Below are 26,262 nucleotides of genomic sequence, written 5' to 3'. Positions count from 1 at the left end.
TACTTACGTATATATCAGCTAGGAAATAAATAATTACAACTCTACTTCTAAGTAATGCAGAAGATATGTAGTAGTCATTGAAAAGTAATTTGAAGTCACTGTAAGGTTTCAGATGGCTTCTTATTGACTCGTTTTTAAACAAAATTTCAGGTTATTAATAATAAATGTTGTTAGTGTCAACCAATATTCTTTTGTGTCAAAGATTTTTTATCCAAATGATCACATTTAAGTAAATTTTGTAATCTTTTGCTGGGTTCTACTTTGCTCTTTTATGTACAATATAAAATATATTTTTTTTTATTAAATTTTTCATGTACTCGCTTAATACCAACTAAAGTTAGAATAAACATTTGGTTTTTTTTTACTTTTGTTACTGCCATTAAATATCCAACAAGCTGTAGCAAACAATTTCTTTTACTTTCAATTCCATTTGCAGATAAAATTCTTTAAACAAATTTAAAATTTTTCCCTTTAAGTGTCAATGCTGTTATTCAATTTCCTTTTATGACAGGAAACAAATTGTATTTTCTCTGTGGATACAGACAGCGATGACACAAATAATTTGAATGTCAGGCAAGTGCATTAGGAATGAATAATAGTATTTATATAGTTTTCTTTGCGAATCGTATTTATCAAAGTACATTTTAAATGTAATGAAATAAAAAGTAAGTAAATGATAAATCTTATCAAAATTATGTGATAATCTGTTTAGTTATTATATTCTTTATTATAGAGTTTCAATATTCATATAATATGTAGTTATGGAAGTGCTTACATATCGAATTCTTTAATTCAAATCCATTACAAATCAATTTTATTGTGTGTTAAATTTTTTTTCTATTCAAATCTATTACAAATAGGATTTGGCAATTTGAATTATGCGTCAGTGCTGATGTTTTTAACGCCCAAACATAATAATCAAATCAGAGCCACTTTCTGAGTCGATTTAACGATGTCTGTCCTTCCATCCCTCCGCAAAGTACATGTTACAATTTTGAAGATATTTCGATATACTTTGGCACATGGATTGCCGCATAATCAACATATTTATGACTGCTCAATCAGTATTCCGGATGGACATTTGTTTATGACCTAAGTAGGTGAAATCATTTATCGATATTGCTCATTTTCTATACCAAACAATCCAGAGATTATTTGTGGATTTCAGCCAGCTAGCTTATTTCATTTGGTCTCTATCGTGTTTTCAACAGACAGACGGAAGGACGGACATGGCTAGATCGTCTTAGAATCTTATGAGGAATCAGGATATATATACTTTTTGGTTCCACGACCAATATTTCGATATGTTACTAAACGAAATGACCAAAAACAATATAACCCCCGTCTTTTTTGATGGTGGGTAGTACAAAAATGTTTTTAAATCTGTTCAAATAAAAACCTGTGAATGAAACTAAAGAATTAGTTTGTTGAAAAATGAATGTGTAGATGACATTTTTGAATTAGGACTTAAGCTAAAGTTGGTTTAATTAATTAATTCGAATCTCTGCCTCCAACAAACATACATATATACCAGAGATTTTGGTATTGAAAATTAACAAAATTAATTCATTAATGACTGACATATGAGACAAATTATTTCGTTAAATTCGTTGATTCTTATATCAACATCCCAATTCGAACCTCTTATTGTATCAATTTCCCAACCCATGCAGCAGAATTTGGAAACATTGTTATATATTTGTTCATGTAACTTGAACTGTTAGTAGAGTTTATCATTTCTTAAAGGTCAAATGTTTTGTTTAAATGTTTCACAGTCTATGTGAGAACAAGCAGTTGATTTAGCAACTGAATTCTCTGACTTATGCTTTGCATTGAGCTCAGAATATCCGATTCATACGGTGGCATGTCACAGTGTCCATTAACATAATGTCCATGGACATAATGACACTCCAAATGTGACATTAACTCCATGGACATTATGTCACTTTTAGTATTGTCATAATGTCCATGGACACTAAGTCACTTTAAACTCTGGGGAGAATCGAACACCGGCTTTGGTGAAATCACATTTTCTATATTTATTATAATTTGCTAGAAAAGCTTCATTTATCGAAGCCGCCTGCCGCGTTCTATGGATGAGAAAGCCCATAAGAACGGCCGTAGGCCTCCACACACGAAAAGTTTATTTGTGAAGACAATTTTTTTCCACTCAGTAGCATGGCGAAACTATTCGGTTTCAGAGAAAAGGGTTGTTCTTATTGGCGGCCTGCGGCAGCTCTTAGGGGCTTTCTCCTCGATGGAACGCGGCAGGCGGCTTCGCTAAATGAAGCCTTTCTTGCAAATAATTATATTTATAAATATATATGTAATTATAACAAGCTATTTTACACTAATATGGCTTTATTTTCATATGGCCTTATTGCCTAAGGCCTTATTTCACGGAGCCCATAATAAAACCTTTCTTGTTAAAAAATTTTTAAAAAAAACATTTTTTTGAAGTGTAATTTTTTATTTTTTTCAATAAAACTTCACTTTTTTAAACTTTAAATTTATGACTTCTGAACTTCTGAACGGATAATAACTAAAAATCGTAGCTATTGCCTTATTACTACTTTAAATTTACAACGTTAAATTCGATAGAAGTTAAATTAAAATATAAATACATACTTAAATTACTTTTTAAATATCATGGACATTATGTCACTCCAAAAGTGTCATTATGTCCATGGACGTTACGACACATTATATATGGACATTATGACACTACGCGAAATGACATAATGTCCATGGACACTTTTGGAGTGTCATTATGTCCATGGACATTATGTCAATGGACGCTATGACATGCCACCGATTCATACAGCATAAATAAGAGAGGTAGCTCTATACATCCCAGAAGTAGTCCATTTTGCACCTGAAATGGGTCAGAAAGCTCTAGAAATATTCTCTTCTGCAAATTGCTAAGCACAGATAATCCTGGTTAATGCTATCAAACACTCTTTTGAAGTCAATAAAAATAAAGTGAAATAACCTTTCTTAGCAACCTTTCCTTACATTATTTAGGAAATAAATCGATTTCCCACTTAACGTTCACCGATTATGCTCCAAGTATCATCAGACATCCATGGTTCATTTCCTTTAGGAACCAATCCGATCAACATAGTCTGATTGTGTTTTAAATAAGACTAGTGTTCGCCCAGTTGCCTAAACTCGACTAAAATCAATAATGAATATTTGTTATACATTCGCCGTTGTATGTCTAAGGTCATACTCTTTTATATACACTTCTAATACAACAGTTCAGTACTACAGTAAACCCTCAAATCTACCTTATCAAAATGATCAAGACTTTTGGGTAATTATCCGGAGAAAACATTGAAACGTTCTCGTTTAATTACCTCATAGAGGTAGATAAGTGATAAAAGTTTTTAAGCGTGTAATTAAACAAGATGTATTGCATGTAACTTAGTTTTTCTAAGAAATTCAAACATTAAATATTGTCTATTCGACAATATTGTGATTTGTTAAGGGTTATAGCGAAAAACAAGTACTACTGGGAACTGCGTTATTTGAAATTGAATTGGAAGTATTTTCCCAGAAACTGATAAATTGGTATCAACATTCATTTATTTATAGCAGTTGTTTAACACATCCACTCAGTAAAATAAATAATAAAATAAATAATAAGACTGAGTTTTTTTTAGAAAAGAGCCTACTGTAACGTTATTTACCGCCTGATAATAAAAAAACTTTGTAAGTATTTAAGAAACATATAGGGTTATACAAATATGGAGCTTCTTCGAGGAACGGTGCTTTGCCTTTTTAGAATTTTTTACTCAAACCAAATTTTTTTTAAATTGTCCAAGTTTGGACAGGTCTCGCGATGTTATGTGCGCTAAAGTGAACAAAATTTTACTTTGCACACTTTTGCATTAACTTCTGTTTCCAAGGTATTTAAAAATTTTATATAGTCCCGAAGAAAATTTTTGGGGAAAAACGCAAGAGCAGTGATCTTTTTACATCTTTCAACATTGTATGCTTGTAAATTTTTATAGGGACAACCTAGCTGATAGCAAATTGATTTTATTTTATTTAGAATTTTATCGCTAATATAGCTGATATTTTAAAAATATATTTGGACCCTTCGTAGACCCGCCATATATAAAAAACCATAAAAAGATTGAGCAAAATTAAAACAAATAAATCAATAAACCTAAATATCTCTTCAAATAATGGAGATAACCTACACATGTACGCATATTTTTTATAGATCTTCTCAAGGACTATTTATATTTGAAATTCAGTTCAGTCGGATCATAAATGGATTTTTAGCGATTTTTTTTAAAAAAAAATTGAGGCCCGAGGTGATTAACTTTGCGGGCAACGCACTGGCCCCCATTAGCGCTAGAAAGCTGATCTGCTCAGCTCCAACCATGTTACAATATCTCCAATAGTTCCCGAGATACCGATATATTTCCAAAAAAAATCGTTTCTAAACCACTGTGCAACGTATTGTCATATGCGGGAAGTTTTGCTTATTTAATTTGAAAAAAACAGCAGCTGTAGCTCACCGAAGCTACAGCTTTTCAGAAGTGGTGATTTTGACTAGGAAAACAAAGGTCGACAAACGTTTGAAGATTAAGAATTGGAGACTACTCATTGGGAGTAATTGGGGAACAAAGCCACGTATCCATGGCGCTAAGGTAATTCTCTATATTTGGAGGGAAAAAAGGGGTCCTGTCTATTATGAGCTGTAGAAATCTGACCAGACCATCACAGGGAACCTGTACCGAACATAACTTATTCGTCTGAAGCGAGCATTGACAAAAAACGCCCATAATATGCAGCCAGATATATAACCGTAATATTCTATCATATATTGCCACATGTTAAAAAGTATTTAGAATGAAGTGGTTGGTAAGTTTTGCCTCACCCACTTTATAGCCAAGAACGTGGCCCTTCCCACTACTATTTGCTTCCATCAATGCAGAACGCTCTCTCTGGGATACGCTTCAATTTGGAACACAGTATCCGATATTGGATTGATTCGTTATTTGCCTCAAAGGATGAGCAGATGAGCTAACAATGACCAATACTTTGAATAAATTTATATTGTGCAAATGTTTCAAAATAAAAGGTAAAAATTTTAAAAAATTCCAAATTTTTAAGTCATACGACCAATAAATATCAAGTTTTGACATGGTTCAATTATTATATCCTTCACCTTCGTGAGAAGGGTATATATAAGTTTGTCATTCCGTTTGTAATTTCTACATTTTTTATTTCCGACCCTATAAAGTATATATATTCAGGATCCTTATAGATAGCGGAGTCGATTAAGCCATGTCCGTCTGTCTGTTGAAATCAATTTTCTGAAGACCCCAGATATCTTCGGGATCCAAATCTTCAATAATTCTGTCAGACATGCTATTTAAAATCAGCAAAATCGGTCCATAAATAACGGAGATATGAGCAAAAAACCGGGATAACCTCGATTTTTGACATATTTTTTATCTACAGTGGTGGCCAGGAATTTAAGACAAAAATTGTTTGCTAAATTCCATGTAATTGTCAATTATTTTTTCAAATATTTCTACAAATATGTATGCATGAGGACTGTTTTAACACACAAGTGTGTTTTATTCGACTGTGTCAATTCATACATATTCACCATGAACACATACAATTTTTCTACAACTTGACCAAACATTTTTTTTTTTAAATAAACATATTTTCTCACATTTATATCATAAAATATTCGGACCAAATTTCGTATTTTTAGTTCCATTAGTTTCGGTAATATCATGTTATTAACAGCGGATGTTCGCTGAGGTGGTTCATAGTATTTCCACATATCTTTGTCCATATATGTTTTACCGATTTTTCCAAACATTTTTCAGAAACTAGAAACCTTAATAATAAATTTCATACCCTTAGAAGTCCTCTTATCGCACTTAAAATTCAGTTGATGAAAAAAATTCAAGTATTTGTCTTAAATTGGTGGCCACCACTGTATATCTGGATTACTAATTAATATAGACAATATGGATATCTAATGATAGATATTTCAAAGTCCATTGCAACGATGTAGATAAGGCTATAGTAAGTTGGACCTAAAATGGGTCAAATATTTTTTAACCCGAATTTTTTTTTCATCAAAAAATTTTTTTTGTCATAAATTTTTTTTCCAAAAAAAAAAATTTTAAAAAATTTGGAAAAAACTTTTTTTAAAAAAAAATACAAAACAATTTCAAAAAAAAAAAACTTTGAAAAACACGTAAAAAAAAATTAAATTTTGTTTACCTAAAAATATTTAAAAAAAATTATTTTAAAGTATAATTTGGTGAAGGGTATATAAGATTAGGCACAGCAGAATATAGCTCTCTTACTTGTTTTTAAATATATTTATTTATAAAATCTGACCAACAAGTTCAATATTCTGCTAATTATATACTGAAGGATAAAGAATCATATTTAATGGAAATAATTTCTTGTTATTAGCTGTAAACATTCTGGAATCAGTTAAATCAATATGTTTACAGTATGAGACACTGTGAATGTAAAATTTAATTATAAAGCAACACAATAAAGGCAATTTTAATTGTGTTGATACTGTCTTAAATTCTTTTTTTTATAAACAATTAATAAAAAGAAAATAGTAAAAAAATTACATTTCGTAACAAATTTAATTATCCCTTCAAAATAAAATTACATTCAATTTACATGCAGTTTAATAACACCAACCCAAAATGCTTTTAAAACATTTTAATTGTATTAATAAACAAAATTCTTTTAAACATTTATTTTACCCACCAGCATTAATGTATTTCTTATAACCTCTGTTACCAATTATTTTTCTTGCAGGAAATATTTCATGAACATTCAACACATTTACGCATTTTAAAGGAACATCATGAAGCAAAAGCCTTAATTAAATCACCCGTAGTAGAACGTTTGCAACAAAATTTAATGGCAAATTTCCGTAATGGCAGTCGTCATGCTCCTTACTTTATACGTGGCACGCATGGCAGTGGCAAGAGCACACTAATGACCGAATTGTATCATGATTGCAAGAATTGGTTTCAGCCACAAACACGAGTCCATCGTATAGTACGTTTTGCTGCAGCCTCTCCAAGATCTGCCTACAATTTGGAAATGTTAAGAGTGCTGTGCCAGCAAATATCAATTATCTTTAATATACCGGAAGGTTATCTGCCCAAAGATGCCTCATTCGATCCCTTGTACATAAACAACTGGTTCCAGAATCTATTGCGACGCATTGAGGACATGAATTTTGATGTTCTTTTCCTGTTCATAGACGATTTGCATTTACTAAATCCCTTGGATTGTGATATTGTGGCCGCACTCTCCTGGTTACCCACCTCTCTACCCTGGAATGTGCAATTGATATGCTCCACCACCACACTGGTGGAACATCTGAAATTTACACAAATGCAAAAGGATCGTTTCAAGTCAACGGAATATTTGTTTGATTTATCCAACGAGATGAATCACACGGTGTTGAGGAAGCAATTGTCCACCGACAATAATTTAACTTTTATAGAATTTTTAGAAAAGCAATTTGATAACTTAGAATTAAAATATGGTAGAAAAGGTTTTGGTCGTTTGGCTGCCTATATAACTTTATCGGAATTTGGTTTATCGGAAACGGAACTGCTGGAATTGTTAATGCCCATCGATGATCCAGAGGCCTGTATCACATCGGAGAGGGGACAATTTTGTTTTTCGTCGTTTAAGAAAATACACAATGAAATGAGTGAGTATGATTTAAAATGTCTTCCCCTACAGGAAGAATTATAAAAACTTCTTAAAATGTGTCTAAATATATCCAGTTTCTATAAGTTTTTATTAAAGGGTACGAGTATATACATAATTTCTTTAATACCCATTATTATTTCCATTCTAGGTTTCTTGTTGCGCGACAAAATCATGTCCGGCAAAGTCTTAATCCAATGGCGTTATCCCTACTGCAAGCAATTGTCACGTTCACGCTACATGGATGCGAACAGTATACGTTCCATGCACATAGCCATTGCCAACATATTTTTCCCCGCCGATCCCGATGATCAAGAGTTCGAAGGTGATGAGGACGAGAGTACGGAACGTGAAATTAGTGATGACAAGCAATCGTTGGCCAGTCAAACGACCATGAAAGATCGAGATACTTTCTCAGCGGGTCGTAAACCATCGGCTCACCCGAATGATGACACCTCGACGTTCTATAATCCCATGGCGGCAGATGTCTCGTACAGTATGCGTCACGTGGAGGAGAGTTGGCATCATTTGATGCGCTCCGATGACATGGACAAATTCAAACAGATTGCTGTGTGTAATTTTGATTTTCTATTGGCAGCGGTGAGTACAAGAGAACATGTTTTTGTAATGAAGTGATTTGTAAAAATGTTTTTAAGGGATGCAAAAATTCGGCCACACAAACAATTACCAAAATAGGTTAAACCGGTAAAAATATATGAAAAACTTTGTTTGCACTTAATTATTCTTGATTATTCGCATGTACTAAACTACCTCAAAAACCAACCAACACTTTTCTAGTATTTTCTAGTAATAAAAGATTTTTAATTAACCACAGCGGACAAACTATCGGTGCTCGTCTTAGTGGTGGATTTTGACATCCTGTATCTCATGTATTATTAAAACAGGATGGATACGAAGTAAATTTTATGAAATCTGGAATCAATTACAATAATTTTCACCCACACTTCATTGCAATCGGTGCAGTGGTTCAGAAAATACACAGTATTTTCTACTTACTATCAAATCAGACCCATTGTGATTTGATTATCATATGATTTTGTATGAAAAATAAACTTTGGAACCTATTTTAGCTCGTAACTACCTAATTTAAAAAGTTTTAACTTAGAAACTCAAATATGTTTTCAATAAAAAAATCCCCTCCAAAACCAAAACGTTTAAATATAAAAAAACAAAAGAAGAAAAATGTAAAATAAATTTTAACTTATTTTTCCCATCAAATGGTTGACCTGGATACGTGCGTGTCTCAGACTAATGTACAATTTAGAACCAATCATATAACGAGAACTCGAACACATATGTAAACGGATTATAAATTAATCGGTTTATTTAGAATCGAATAAAAAAAGAACCCAATAGTTTGGAATCAAATAAAAAGGCAATCGGTTAGTTTAAAATTGAATATATAATAAAAATAATTAATTCATTCATTCGAAATCGAATAAAAATTAACTTTAAATCGAATAAATTTTAACAGGTTCATTCAGGCCGAATCAAAAAACTCGTTAATATGGAGTAGAATATAAATTTAAACAATTACAGGCAAATCCCGGTATAACGAACGATATGTTGTCAGGCCCATTCGTTAAATTGAAAAATTCGTTATACGAGATGTTTTTTTTTTAATTTTGGACAACTTTTTCTATTTTGGAATTTAACTATGTCGTTTTGATCCCTAGGTTGGATGAGCGGTGTGACATTAAGAGGCATGAATATCGCCCAAATTTGTAGAGTAACTTCGGGTAATGTGGACTACCGTTTTGTTTTTTCTAAATTTTGGCCACAATATATATGGATATTAAAAGAGTTGTGAAGCAATAAATTAGCTAATGTATTCTCTAATGATTTTTGCAGTTGAATATTTTTTCCGTTAAAGGATAAAAAATTTATGTGAAAATATTGTAAGGAACCCAAAAACCAGCATTAAAAAAATTGGAGGGTAATATGGACCACTATATGAGGGTAATGTGGACTAGTATTTAATACATAAAATTCATGAACCAGCTAATCATGAATGATTAAAAAATTTAATTTCAATATATTTTTATTAATACAAACTAAAAAGTCGCGTTCTTGTCTTAGATAGATTGCTTACAAAGTACATACTTATTGTCGGGTAATATGGACCAGTAGTACATAATCAAGTAATTTAAGTGGTCCACATTACACGAACTTGGGTTACAGTGGTAAAAAAATATTTTTACCTAATAATCTAAATGTGCTTAAATTCTTATCAAATATATGCAAAACTACGTGTCCACTTAAACTATATAAAACAACCAAACATTAAATTCTACAAAGTAACTGTACCAAATTTTGTTTCTTACTTGAGCAGAAAAAAATGTTGAGCACGCGCATTAATTTCAATACAAGAATAAATAGCCAACATATCAATTACTCATGAAAGCAAATGTGCAATTGTCGTTTCAAACAAATTGTAAAATGTACGACAAATCAGTTTTATCATACCTTCAATAGTTTCTGAAAAAAAACACTGGTCCACATTAGACGCATAGTCCACAATACCCGAAGTTACTCTATATCTTTAGTAGTTTTTACTAATTGTTCTTCTGGAGGATGGCTTGGTGCATTATCCACGATTAATAAAGCTTTCATTGCAAGGGATTTCGATTCTGAAAATGATTCATATCAGCGACAAACATTTAAAAAAAACAGATTTGGAAGATTCCAGATTCCACTTAATTTGAGTAAAGATAACACTAGTTTACAAATCAAACATTTTTGTTTGCTCATGGAATGAAACTTATATTTTCGAGAAGAGCTAAGGACGCTAGTTAATTGACCATTTTTTGTTTCCCTTCTATACGTCCAAATTTTGAGATATATGGGTTTTTATTTTTGCCCTGACCTGAGTACTACTAATGCATACTGTAGTGTACCGAATTGTGGTAATTAGGTATTTACATCGTTTTTGGGTACATAACACTCTGGCGAAGCTACTAGACACTTTCAGAGTTGTATTCTTTTGACAAATTCCAAAAAAAATGAACGGGAAAAAAATAAATACTGTTTAAAAGTACATCTTTCCTATAGATAAACGTTAATAAATCGCTATTAAATACAAAACTCTAAAGTAAAAACTATTTTAAAATGTCTTCTAGAAAGTGTAAAATAAACCCAGACCATTTTTGTTTTATTTGCGGAAAAATTATTCAGTCAAATCAAGGTTTTCCTATAACACAAACACTGCAAAATGCTTATTTACATTAAAAAATTTCGTAAAAGCTTTAGATAAGACAAAACCAGCATTTGAATATTTATGCAGCGTGTTCCCGAGTCTTTCTGAGGTTAAACTAAAAGAAGGGATATTTGTGGGTCTTCAAATAAGAAACATTTTGGTTGATACCAAATTTGAGTGTCTATTAACCGACGTTGAAAATGCAACATGGAATTCTTTTAAACTTGTTGTTCAAGAATTTTTGGGGAATAAGAAAAGTCAAAATTACAAAGATATTGTTGCGAATTTATTACATAATTTTGAACTAATGGGTGTAAATATATCCCTCAAAATTCACTTTTTACATTCTCATGTGGATTTTTTCCCGGAAAACCTCCGACACATGAGTGACGAACATGGAGAGCGTTTCCATCAAGATTTGAAGATTTTCGAGAGGAATTATCAAGGTTTTTGGGATCAGAATATGCTAGGAGACTACTGTGGGAGTGTCGTGAGGGAGACAAATGAAAATAATTATAAAAAGAGGACTAAAACACTTCACTTTTAATTTTTTTGTACTAATTTAATGTAAATTTTTATATGTTTCGTTTTTAAGAAATATCTCAAAAGTTTGACGTCCAGGATTTTTTTAATATTTTTTCCGAAGTTAGAAGACCTAATTACACAAATCCCCATATGTTTCAATTCATGAGCAAAAACATTGTAAACTAGTGTAATTTACAGGAAAAACGTAGCCACCATAAAATGTTTGTTATTCCATATGTCATTCATTCATCAAAATTTTTTTTTTTTTTTAGATTTCGTTCCTTAATTTCATGTTTATGTGAAGGAATCAGGTTTCTTTCGCTTAGAATGCGAACGAAATCTTTCAAAACAAGCAATTACACCACTATAGATAAAATGACAGCAGCTATTATTACAGAAAGTAACCATTGAAAACGGTACTGTAACGACTTATTTTCTTATTTTTACATTCTTTGCTACTTTTGTTTTTTATACGTTCTGTTCGTTATATTGAGAGTACAATTTTCGAAATATTCGCTATAAAGGTTGTCAATGTTAAAAATTTGGTCGTTTGTTTGATTTTGTTTGTTTTTTCTCATCATTCGTTATATCGAGCATACAATTTTTGAAACGTTCGTTATATAAGGTGGTCAATGTTACGAATTTGACCGTGCGTTAAATCGGATTTTCGTTAAAGCGAGATTCGTTATACCGGGATTTGCCTGTAATTTCTAATCGAATAAAATATAACCAATTAATTTAGAATCGAATGAATAATAAACTGGTTCATTCGAACCTGTAAATTTGGAATCAAATAAAAAAATAACCGATTAACCGGAATCGAACAAAAAGTGAACCGATTGACTTTTTTAATCGAATAAATTTTAACAGGTTCATGTAAATCGAATTTCGAATCTAATAAAAATAATTAATAGGTTAATTCGAATTCGCATAAAAGTGAACCGGTTAATTTGGAATCAAATAAAAAGCAAACCTTTTCAGGTTTTCTAATCGAATAAAAAATAAATTCGTTCTTTAGATAGAAACGAAATATGTAATAGAATAAATATAATACAAATATAAACTATTATTTTATAATTGATTAAAAAAAACAATTAATTTTGAATCAAATTCATTCGAGTTCGAATAAAAGTGAACCGATTAGTTTGAAATCCAATAAAGAATATCGAATAAATAATAATTCGCTCATTTGAAATAATTTGGAATTGAGCAAAAATTAAAACGGTTCATTTCGATCGAATGAAAAAGATTCATAATAGCTGGTTCTTTTTCAACATGCAAATTGAAATGAAAATTTAAACGCTTCTTTGTATCGAATAAAAAATATCCGATTAATTTAGAATCAAAAGAATAATTAATTGGAATCCAATAAAAAGTTAACCGATTCATGTTTTTATAAAATAAAAAAATCATTTGGAATCGTATAAAAAATAACCGATTAAAATTTGCAGTCGAATAAAAACTGATCGGGTTCTTTAGATCGAATAAAAAAACAATCGGGTAGAATGTAATAGAATAATTTGAATAAAAATATAAACGATTAATTTTTAATTGATTCAAAAACAATAGTTGGTTCATTTTCAACAGGTATGCAAACTTAAACCATTGATTTGCAATCGAATAAAAAATATCCGATTAATTTAGAATCGAATGAATAATTAACTGGTTCATTAGAATTTACATAAAAGTGATCCGGTTAAATTGGAAACAAATAAAAATTTAACCAATTGATATATTTAATCGAAAAAAAATGTATCCATTCATTTAGAATCGAAAAAAGTACCAAATAATTTGTAATCGAATGAAAACTGAACATATTCTTAAGATCGAATCAAAAAGAATTACCCTGTTCGTTTTTGATTCAATCTTAAGAACATGTTCAGTAATATAATAAATATAATAAAAATTTAAACGATTAATTTATAATTGATTCAAAAAAACCGATTAATTTGATATCAAATAAAAATAATTAACTAATTCATTCGAATTCGAATAAAAGTGAACGGATTAATTTGGAATACAATAAAAAGAAAACCAATTCAGGATTTCGAATCGAATAAAAAATATATTCGTTCATTTGGAATGGAATAAAGAATATCCGATTAACTTATAATCGAGAACAAAGTAAAACAGTTCATTTAGATGGAATGAAAAAGAAATATAATAGTTGGTTCTTTATCAAATGATATGTAATAGAATGCAAATTTAAATCGAATAAAAAATATCAGATTAATTTAGAATCTAAAGAATAATTAACTGATTCATTGGCATTATTTCGCATAAAAGTGATCCGGTTCGTTTGGAATCATATAAAAAGAACCGATTAATTTGCAATCGAATAAAAACTGAACAGATTCTTTAGATCGAATAAAAAAGAACCGGGTAATATGTAATAGAATAAATAGGATAAATATTTAAACAATTAATTTATAATTGATTAAAAAACCCGATTAATTTTTAATCAAATAATAATAATAATAATTGGTTCATTCGAATTCTAATAAAAGTAAAATTTGTAATCCAAAAAAGTAAACCGATTCAGGTATTCTAATCGTATAAAAAATATCCGATTAATTCAGAATCGAGCAAAAATTTTACAGGTTCATTTAGATCGACTACAGAAGAACCATTATAGTTGGTTCCTTTTCAATAGATATAGAATAGAATGTAAATTTAAATGTAAATTTAATCGATTCATTTGTAATCGAATAAAAATGCTCAAATTAATTTACAATCGAATGAATAATTCGATTGTAAATTAAAAAAAACAGGTTAAAAAACAGGTTAATTTTGTTATCATATAGCAAGTTAACCAATTCATGTTTTTAATCGAATAAAAAATATATTCGTTCATTTCGAATCGAATAAAAAGATCCGATTAATTTGTAGTACAATAAAAATTTAAAGGATTCATTAGAAAACGCATATGTACTTAAAAAGGAATAGGTTTTCTTTAGCAATTAGTGGAAAAATGAACATGTTCCTTAAGAAAGTTCCGATTCTTTTAAAAAATGTTGAAAAATAGCTTATTTTTTAGAAAATAATGAAAAATAACTGGTTTGTTTAGAAAATAGTGAAAAAGGAACCGGTTTTTTTAGAAGAACATAAAGGAGTGATTTAACAATCAATAGTTTAAAAATACCAATTTTGTTAGAAAAAATTGGAAAACAGAATCGATTATTTTAGAAAGCACTGACGAAAGAACCATTTTTATGAAAATAGTGAAAACTCTGGTTTTTAAGAAAATACTGAAAAAGATAAGTTAATATCTGAGAGAATTCTTATTGTCAGAGTTATATTGTGGAATTTTATGGGGATAATTTTTGTGGAAGATCTTAACCACTTATCTCCCATCTTTAGGTGTCAAATTGACCCCTTTTTCGAGAAAATTTAAAAAAGTCCTTTCAAAAAGGTAATTTAAGGATTAAAATATTATACGAAACTTTTTGCCGTAAAATTTCATTGGGGGTCACCAAAGACACAAAAGTTGTAAATAGAGCCCTTTACGCTTAATTAGCAAAATTACACGCCATATCGGGTGTCACATTTTTTAAAAATATCTTCAAAAATCCAAGTATGATCCGAATGAGCCGAAATTTAAAATGTAAATAGTCCATAAGGAGATCTACAAAATATATGTAAATTATCTCTTTTAGTTCAAGAGATATTTATTTTAAAGAGAGGAGATAAGATCTTCCATAAAATTGATCCCCATAAAATTCTACAATATAACGCTGACAATAAGAATTCTCTCAGATATTAACTTACAACGTTTTTTTCAGTTAGTATAATGCCAACTTCGATCAAAAAATTAAAACTTTGACCCACTGTAAAAAAAAATTCAGACCAGCTGGACTATAAGTTTATTCTACAAATATGATCTACTGAATATGCCCTTTCAGATCAAAAAGTCTCAATTTGTTGAACCAAACCTTAAAATAGTTTATATCTTAAAGTTTTTGTATGAACAAATTCTTCACTTTAGTTTACAACCCTCTAAAATACTCCAAACTTCAATTCTAAGCTTTTGTCGTTGTATGTAGGTTATATTGTAATACCTTTTAATTATAAACAAAAAAAAAAGAAAGAAAAACTTAAAATTATTTCAATTTCTTTTTCAAGTCTAATCTTTTAATGAAATTTTCTTTTCTTTTATTTTGATCCTACAACTCAAAAACAACTAGAAACTATTATAAAATGTTCTTAATTTTGTGTGTTTTTTTTTTGCTTTTTTGCCCATTTGCAATTTGCTGATTCTGTCGTCTTGTTTAATTTCTAATTATTTTTGTAAATACTTTCAACTCTTAGAGGCCAACAATAACAATGGAGGAAATAATGATTTTTAGAAAAAAAAAAAAAAAAAGTTTTTCCTTCCATTTTCCACAACAATAAGCATCAGCTGTTGTAACTCTGCTACAATACATAGTTGTTATAATGGAAAAGAAAGGAAAATCATACAAATTACTTGCAATTATTTCAGACACAATAGACACATAATGGAAATGAGAGCATAAGACTATGGGAGTGAGATGTGAAGTACCCATTTGGTGCATCCTACAAACTGTCAATTTATGCTCAAAACGTGTTAAAATTTCTTAAGCGGAAGCAAGAGATTGTTTGAGTTCAGACAATATGTGACATAAGTGTGAAAATAATTTGTTAAGAAGTTTTTTTCTTAGTAAAATAACATATTTGAGAGAGAATTATAGCACAGCATATTTATTTATATAGTAGATGTCATAAAATGTTTCCCTTATATTGTAAACCACTGTATATGTAGATAGTATATTCAGTACACTTTTAAGACACTCTGTTAATAAATTAGATTTTCTCAAGTTCTGTTGTCCCTGCCCAAAACTTCTTTTAACAACATTACTCTTGCTTACTAAATAATTCCTTAAAAATCATTATGCAAGTATTTTGCACAAAAAATTTTGTTTTGCCATAAATTTTACATGTACTTAATTGCAATTTGGTTTAGTATGGCAGCAAACTAAATTACAAAAAGTTTTATTTTATTTTGTTTAATAATTTGGATGGACCGACAGCAGCAATAAATTTTATTTTTACTTTTTACCCCACACATTTACATTTAAAGGGTATTCTAAAATTTACTTACACTTTTAATTTGTAGCAATTTGTGTAGTAAACTACTGCCAATTAGTAAATACAGTTTGACAGCTGACTGTTTAGGGATAGTTAAAATGGAGCCTTACACGTGAGAACGGGAAAAACTCCCTTTCATTGCAGAACAATATTTCAAAAGTAATGAAAATTTGGAGGCTACAGTTCGAGCAAAATAATTTTAAAGTTTGGTTGCCTCAACTGAAATTCTTCTTTATCAACTGATTTACTATTGTTAGAACTGAAAAATTCTATGTGTGCAACCGCATCATTCGATTGGCAACAAATTCGGTTGCTATAACGAATCTGTTTTCTCTGTGTGGCTTTGTTAGAGAACTCGCATGTTATCGTCAAAAAAAACAAACGCATCCACATCATGTTACTTTATGGTGCGTATTATAGGCTTCTAGGCATATTTGGACCCTACTTCTTCCAAAAAATTTCTAGCCAATCAACGACTTTAAATGCCGCTCATTTTCATTTTGATCAAATGAAAAACAACCATAACAAATGGTTCTTTTTCAACATATAAGGAATAGAATGCAAATTTAAACGATTAAAAATATCCGATTAATTTAGAATCGGAAAAATAATTAAGAGATTCATTCGACTTCGCATAAAAGTGATCCGGTTAGTTTGGAATCAAATAAAAATGTTTTTCAAACAAATAAAATATATATCCGTTCATTTGGAATCGAATAAAAACTGAACAGGTTCTTTAGATCTTATCAAAAATAACTGGGTAATATGTAATATAATAAACATAATACAAATTTAAACCATTAATTTATAATTGATTAAAAAAATCAATTAATTCAGAATCGTATAAAAATAATTAACTGGTTCATTCGAGTTCGAATAAAAGTTAACCGATAAATTTGAAATCCAATAAAAAGCAAGCTGATTAACTTGGAATAAAACCCGACTATGGTATTCGAATCGAATAAAAAATAAATCCATTCATTTGGAATCGAATAAAGAATATCCGATTAATGAGCTAAAATTAAACCGGTTCATTTAAATCTAATGAAAAAGAACCATAGTTATTGGTTTTTTGTATTAACAGATATAGAATAGAATGCAAATTTAAATGAAAACTTAAACAATTCATTTGTAATCGAATAAAATATATCCGACTAATTTAGAATCGAAAGAATAATTTTCTAATTTATTCGAATTTGTATAAAAGTAAACCTTTTAATTTGAAATCAAATAAAAAAAAAATAAATCCGCTCATTTGTAATCGAATAAAAGAGAACCTACTATTTCGCAATCGAATAATTAACTGGTTCATCCGAAATCGAATAAAAGTGAACCGTTAAATTTGAAAACGAATAAAAAATAGACAGATTGACGTTTTTAAACAAACAAAAAATAATAGATAATAATAGTTTGGAATCGAACAAAAATTGGATAATATTTAGTGTTTATAAACCGGATCGGTTTTTTGCGAACCGGTTAATATCACTCGGTTAACCGGTTTTTAAAATTTTGAACTAAAATTAATAAATCTCATGTTTTGGTGCATTTTTATATTCATTATATACACATATCAAACATTTGGTCTGATTTGAAACCTAAACTGCTGATTTACAATATAAACCTCTTTAGATAAATCTTTTTAAGAATTACAACCTAAAACCTTTTTCAGAATAAATTACCCACAATGAAATTCCGCATAATTCTAGAAGTTAAGTTAAATCTTACCAAATGTTAAATTGAGATTGATCCACATCATGTTACTTTTTGGTGTGGATTATAGGCTTCTAGGCATATTTGGATCCTACTTCTTCCAAAAAATTGCTGGCCAAGCAACGACTTAAATGGCGCTCGATACAGCGACATTATAATAAGTTATTTCTGACTAAATTAGATCTACAAAACAGAGCCGAATATCATACATTTCATGATACAATTCAACTACAGTTTATTATATCAAATTGTCCCCTGCATCGTATGATTTTACACCATTGAATTTCTTTTATATGGCTATTTGAAGTCAAACGTCTATGTCACTAAGTTCGTAACCTCACGCATTTAAGGAGAAAATTCAAAGAAATTTATGCAAAATGGTCATGGATAATTTCGACAAAAGAGTGCCAATATGCTCAACATTTAAAACTAAAATCATCACAGAACAAGTATAAAATTAAACCCAAATTATGTAAACTTCAGTTGGAATGGTTCCGCCTCTATATCAAGCAGAGGCAATGGAATCTGAAAGCAGCTAACGAAATGTAACCAGATATTTTTCAGAATTTAAAACATGTTTCTAAAAGGAAACATGAAAAAAAGCATTGCACAATTGTATTCAGTTTGTAGAGTTTTACATGTTTATTTTACATACAAGCAAACACAATGTATATGGGGCATTTCATGTCAAGTGAACCAACTTTTGAAATCGATGTCTTCCGATCGGGATGAAATTTGCACCAAGGTTAGCTCTATTGGATAGTAACTCAGACACAATTTTTCAACAACATCGGTCGAGAACTCTCTGAGTTATAGGGGGTAAAATTTTGACAATTTGGTCAAACAGGGGTTTTTTCTTATCCATGTAACTTATCACCTATTGTTCTTAGCAAAATGTGTCCCAAATAGTATAGATAGCTATTTCTTCGATCTTTCGAAAAAAAATAAAAAATTTTTAATATTTTTTTTCCGAAATCAAAAACTTTTTTGACTTTTTTTTAAAATGCGTCCTTTTTTTTTTTTTTTTTTTTTTTCTTAAAATAAAGTTTAGATATTTTCCTTGAACACCTACTTGGTCGCTTAGTGGGATGCGAGTGGGATATCTATCAAAATAAATATTTTGTAACTCAAAACATAAAATTTTTGACTTTTTTTGCAAAATCAAAAACTTTGTTGACTTTTTTTTTCAAAATGGACCCTTTTTTAATCTTTTTTTTTAGGTCAAACAAAAGCTTAGATATTATCCTTGAAGACCCTTTTGGTCGCTTAGTGGGATGCGAGTGGGATATCTATCAAAATAAATATTTTTTAACTCAAGACTTACAATTTTTGACTTTTTTTTTTGCAAATACGATTTTTTTTCCAAATGAGCCCTTTTTTTAAAATTTTTTTTGTAGTCAAAAGAAAGCTTAGGTCCATTCCTTTAAGATATTTTTAGTCCCTTAGTGGGATGCGAGTGGGATATCTATCAAAATAAATATTTTGTAACGCAAGACATACAATTTTTTAATTTTTTTTTGCAAAATCAAAATTTTTTTCCAATATGGGCCCTTTTTTAATTTTTTTTTTTGCTCAAAAGAAAGCCTAGGTCCATTCCTTTAAGATATTTTTAGTCCCTTAGTGGGATGCGAGTGGGATATATATATATATTCTATATATATATATATATTCTGGATCGTTATAGATAGCGAAGTCGATATAGCCATGTCCGTCTGTCCGTCTGTATGTTGAAATCAACTTTCCGTACCCACCAAATAACTTAAATATGTACATGATTTATACATCAATATATCGGGAATTCTTCCGCGTCGGTTGCTATTTAAATTCGACAAAATCGGCCTATAAATGGCTGAGATATAAGGAAAAAACCGGGACAACCTCTATTTTTGCCCTATTTATACCACCATAGTGGGGAGGGTATTATGGGTTTGTGCAGATGTTTGTAACGCCCAAAAATATTAGTCCAACACCCACCTTAAAGTATACCGATCGACTTAGAATCATTTTCTGAGTCGATTAAGCGATGTCCGTCCGCCCGTCCGTCTGGCCGGCTGGCTGGCTGGCTGTCCATGTAAACCTTGTGCGCAGAGTACAGATCGCAATTTTGAAGATATTTCAATGAAATTTGGTACATGTGGACAGCCCCATTAACAATATATGTATCTCCACAAATTCCGCTCCAAATAAGTTTTATATACACAAAATGCATGTCACCAAATTTTGTTACGATCGGTCCATAATTAGTCATAGCTCCGATATAGACCCGCTGCCGAAAATCGCTTTAACGTACATAAATCTCTTAAAAATGTTAGTATACACATAAAATTCAACATATTTAACTTTCATATAGACATAACTCACACGTACTAATTTCATGGTGATCGGTCCATAATTGGTCATAGCCCCCATATAAGGCCCACTTCCGTAAATCACTTTAACGTGCATAAATCGCTTAAAAATATTGGTAAACACACAAAATTCAACATAGTTAACTTTCATATAGACATAAATCACACGACCTAATTTCATGGTGATCAGTCCATAATTGGTCATAGCCCCCATATAAGGCCCACTTCCGAAAATCACTCAAAAATATAAATTTTTGAAATTTTAAAAGAAAATTTTTTTTTGCTCTTTTACTTAGTGTAGGGTATTATATGGTCGGGCTTGACCGACCATACTTTCTTAATCGTTTTTATCTGGATTACTAAGTCATTAATATATACAATATGGATATCTAATGATAGATATTTCAAAGTCCATTACAACGATGTATATAAGTAAGTTGGGCCTACAATGGGTCAAAATTCATAAATATCATAAATTCATTTCCCAAAAAAAAAAAATTTCTTAAAAATTAAAAACAAAAATTTAGAAAAAACTTTTTTTAAAAAAAATCAAAAAACAATTTGGAAAAAAAATTTATTTGTATAAATAAAAATATTTAAAAAAAATAAGATTCGTCACAGCCGAATATAGCTCTCTTACTTGTTAAACCACATTTCGTTGGTGTCCTTATTATCCAATTCAGGCCAAACTAAGTTGGTAATTATCGATGTCCTGGCCAACATCGTTCTCAAAGAAATATGGACCGAACTTTTTCATGGAACTTTTTCAATCTTGAATAACATGTGGATTGGTATCGTCCCAAATTCGACAATTTTACTTGTTGACCATTTAACCAGAAATGGACAAAACCTACGGTACTTTGGCCGAACATAACTTCAATTTTGATAAAACAATTTTATAATTTTCATGAATTTTTGCAAAACAAACTGAATAAATGACAGCCAATTAAGCTGGCCACACACGGAATGATTTGTTCGTCTGATCTGTGATTGAAAATTTTCAATTACTTGTGATTTTGTGCGTGGACAGCCCCATTAACAAGTGGAACACGAACAAATCACACTCACAAATCATCCGTATGTGGGCAGCTTTAGACATAAGTAGCTTCAACAATATGGCCGCCATCAACTGAAAATCCATATTGGAAGACCATTTATAGGGTTCATTCCATTTTTAAAGCAAAAAATAAAAAACAATCTTAAAATTAAAAGTAATTTTGTCTTAAACACTCTCTACTGGATTGAGATTTACATTGCTACATGCGTAGCAATAATTCTAAAAAAAAACCTTTTTTGGACACCGACAACTATTTTCTCCTAAGGTCCCATGAAGAATATATTCTGAGTTTATATGTAACTCTATACATCTCTTCGTGGATTTTTTTGTCAAATTTCCTAGAAAACTGGTAATATTTAGTTTGTTTTGTGAAATCAAATAATTCATTTTTAGTAATGAAAATTTTGTGGAAATAATTTTGAAATTATTTATTGTTAACCAATATACCAATATAAGATAAATCCCCAAAACCTGGCTTGCGCCTGAACCACATATTTTGAGAATTACTAAATTAAAATGAACTAAACTTTCATAGAATTAGTAGCACACTAATGCCTAAAGAATGGTTTTTCCTTTTTAATATTATATACAGTTTTCTGTTTAAAAAAAACAAAGACTGAGAATTTACGTATGACTATTTAGTTGGTTGCTATATTCAGTTGCTTTTTATAATAAAACATTTTGTTTTGTAAGCACACGAGAATTTGTTTGTGTTCAAGGACGACACTAAAAATAGGAACTTATTTTTATATTACTAAAAAATATATGCATAAAATCCCACCTTATTTAGTATTTAGAAAAGGATGGTGTTTAACTAAATGCACAAAAATTTTACTTAAATATAAATTATGGGTTAAATGACAATAAAGAGTGTTCCAAAAGATACTTCTTCGTGAATGGTGTTCTATTCGGTCTACGCTTCGCCCAATTTATATTGAGACAAATTATATTGAGACGTCAAGAAACAAAATTGTAAAATTTGGGAAAAAGGCAATGTTTGGTGTGGATTTTGGGCTGACGGTGTCATACTACACCACACACAGACTAGTTGTGGATGCATATGATTTTTAAAAATCACAAATCAAATTATGCCGATTCAAGATAAAATTGAGCTTCATCGCACTGCATGATTTTGCCGAATTTGTGACCGTCAACTTCCATTATCTCTTCTTATGCTACTAATCTAATTACCAGTCGATAGTGAGCTGAACTATTAATCTGAGGGTTGCGGGTTCGATTCCCGCCAGAGAATCAGGGTGTAACTGCTTCGCAGTTTGTGTTTGTTTTTAAAAATAATAATAAAAAAATCTAATTATTAACTGTCAGCTATCAATATGACTTCGCTCGAACTCAGTCATCCTCAAATGACATTTGAAGGTTAACTGTGATATATTAAATTTCCTGATGGTTTCATTATTCACTATAAATAATGAAATACATGTATCCTTGTTTAATGTCCAACGATTTCTATTCTATATATAATGCATTGTTTCTGGATTCACAGTGATTAATTTAAATTAAAAATATTTATGAACTGAAAATGTGGTTTCCCATGAAACTATTCACGACAAATCAAATCCATAACTTATCTAAAGATTCTCGTCTTAAAATTAAGTTTCCAACCTCTATTAGCAATAATAAGTCCATGGCCCCTATTATTTGTGTATCATAACTGAAGATGGTGGGCATTTGCCTCACATTCAATCTTAAGAGAATCATCGCATTTGTCACAACTATGAATAGATAGGCCACTTGGGACTTTTAGTCTATTATTGTTAATAATTCCCAAACAGTTTATGTGAATTCTAAAATAAGACAAACAAATTTTTTTAAAAATAATTTGTTTTTTCGAAATTATTTTTGAAATTTTTTTAAAATTTTTTAAAAAAAAAACAAGTAAAAAAGTATGCTCGGTCAAGACCGACCATATAATACCCTACACTAAGTACAAGAGCTAAAACATTTTTCTTTTAAAATTTCAATAATTTATATTTTTGAGTGATTTTCGGAAGTGGGCCTTATATGGGGCCTATGACCAATTATGGACCGATCACCATGAAATTAGGTCGTGTGATTTATGTCTATATGTAAGTTAACTATGTTGAATTTTGTGAGTATACCAACATTTTTAAGCGATTTATGCACGTTAAAGTGATTTTCGGAAGCGGGTCTATATGGGAGCTATGACTAATTATGAACCGATCGTAACAAAATTTGGTGACATGAATTTTGTATATGTAAAACTTATTTGGAGCACAATTTGTGGAGATACATTTATAAATTAAACATTTATGACCGATAAAGTCCAATTTCGGAAGGACATTTGTATGGGGGCTAGGTGAAATAATGGACCGATTTCGGCCAGTTTCAATAGGATTCGTCCTTGGGCCGAAAAAATTATATGTACCAAATTTTATCGAAATATCTTCAAAATTGCGACCTGTACTCTGCGCACAAGGTTTACATGGACAGTCAGTCAGCCAGCTAGCCAGCCAGACGGACGGACATCGTTTAATCGAATCAGAAAGTAATTCTAAATCGATCGGTATACTTTAAGATGGGCGTTACAAACATCTGCACAAACGCATAATACCCTCCCCACTATGGTGGTGTATTTATTAGTAAAAAATAATTAATGAAAAAAAAAATTTTTGGTGAAAAACAAAATTCGGGATTAAAAAATACTTTTCCCGATTTTGAACCATTGTAGGTCCAACTTACTATAACATCGTTGCAATGGACTTTGCAATATCTATCATTAGATATCGATATTGTCTATTCTGCTGTACCGAATCTTCAACAAATTATACTTTAAAATACAAAATTTAAAAAAAAAAATTCAAAATTGTTTTTGAAAATTTAAAAAAAAATCTAAATTTTAAAAAAAACTTTTATTTTGAAATTGTTTTTTTTCCAAATTTTTTAAAAATTATTTTTTTAATTTTATTATTGAAAAAAATTTATGAGAAAAAATTCTTTTTGGTAAAAAAAATTCGGATAAAAAAAAAATAAAAAAAATCCATATTGTCTATTCTGCTGTACCAAATTATACTTTAAAATACAAAATTTAAAAAAAAAAATTTCAAAATTTTATTTCGAAATTGTTTTTTTTCCAAATATTTTTTTTAATTTTATTATTGAAAATAATTTATGAGAAAAAAATTTTTTTGTTAAAAAAATCAGGTAAAAAATATTTTTTTCCGATTTTGACCCATTGTAGGTCCAAATAGTAATTTGAATATAGAATGGGTCAAAATCTATATTTGTCTATATTAATGACTTAGTAATCCAGATATGGATAAAAAAATAGGCCAAAAATCGAGGTTCTCCCGGTATATCTCAGCCATTTATTGGCCGATTTTCTCGATTTTAAATAGCAACCGAGCGGGAAGAATTCCCGATATATTGATGTAACAATCATGTTTGTAAGTTATTTGGGGGCTACGGAAAGTTGATTTCAACATACAGACGGACAGACGGAAATGGCTATATCGACGTCGCTATCTATATCGATTCAGAATATATATACTTTATGGGGTCGTATAGAAATTACAAACGAAATGACAAACTTATGGTGAAAAAATTTCGAGATTCTGAAGAACTTTAAATTTTGTATGTCCAAGGCGTATGATTATTTTTGCATACACATTAAATATCACGTATACGTTTCCAATTCATTAAAATATTTTATACAGTATCAAACATTCTTGGCAATGAAATAGCTTTTAAATAAAAATCTATTAAAATTAATTAAATGTTCTGTTTTACAAAGCTAATGGAAACATTTAAACGTACACATTTGCGTTATACTACCAGCAAATTCTCCCTTTTAGTAGCATGTTGGCAATAAAAACAATTACTTACATGTTTATTTAAACAATTTGTTGATTTAAATAAATACAAATGAAACTGCAAACAACATTAAGTAAATATTTCACCTTAATCTACAGTCAGTAAAGTCATTATCACCATCAACAGCAAGAACATCATCGTCATGATGATGATAATGATGATGATGTTGATGACCATTGTCTATATCTACCGCCCTTCTATCGAGTCATTGTCGTCAGCATTTGTTTTTCTTAATTAAAGCGCATACAATAATAAACTTTGTCTGTTTATGCTTCTTGGATACAATTGAATGAATATACAAACAAACAAATAGCAAGGACAACAACTACAACAATTACAACAATAACAAACAACAATAATACAGTATGACAACAATGACATACAAATTAAATGTTACAGAAATTGTCTTTTATACTGAACATTAAACAACCAGTCATGCAACTCCAACCACAACAAAACCTACAACCCACCTACTCACCTACCCACCCATCTCTCAAACTGTAACAAATACACAAGCATTACACACTCACAATAACAGCAACAAGAACAACAACAACATGTATAATAACAGCAGCAAATAAATGTTATTAAATTTTGTATTTGTTCTCTTTCACTGCGGCTCTTACTCTTTCAGTCATTCTGTCATTACGGTGTTGCCATGGAAAGTGCACGTTTTCATTTCGATTTGTACATTTGCAAATATTTAAATG

General features: G+C 30.1%; 1 protein-coding gene across 2 annotated transcripts in view; it reads left to right on the top strand.

Annotated features, from left to right (window-relative positions):
* LOC135960413 (protein qui-1) overlaps window positions 1-26,262 on the top strand; it is a 342,666-nt gene that overhangs the window by 248,477 nt on the left and 67,927 nt on the right. For both annotated transcript variants that reach the window (XM_065511703.1, XM_065511702.1), the window contains 2 exons: window positions 6,826-7,738; window positions 7,889-8,337. In XM_065511703.1, coding sequence (XP_065367775.1) covers window positions 6,826-7,738; window positions 7,889-8,337 — 1,362 coding nt within the window. The remainder of the gene's footprint in view (window positions 1-6,825; window positions 7,739-7,888; window positions 8,338-26,262) is intronic.

The sequence above is a fragment of the Calliphora vicina genome, chromosome 5, assembly GCF_958450345.1.
Source record: "Calliphora vicina chromosome 5, idCalVici1.1, whole genome shotgun sequence".
Classification (NCBI taxonomy): domain Eukaryota; kingdom Metazoa; phylum Arthropoda; class Insecta; order Diptera; family Calliphoridae; genus Calliphora; species Calliphora vicina.
This window is presented reverse-complemented; position numbering and strand designations above follow the sequence as displayed.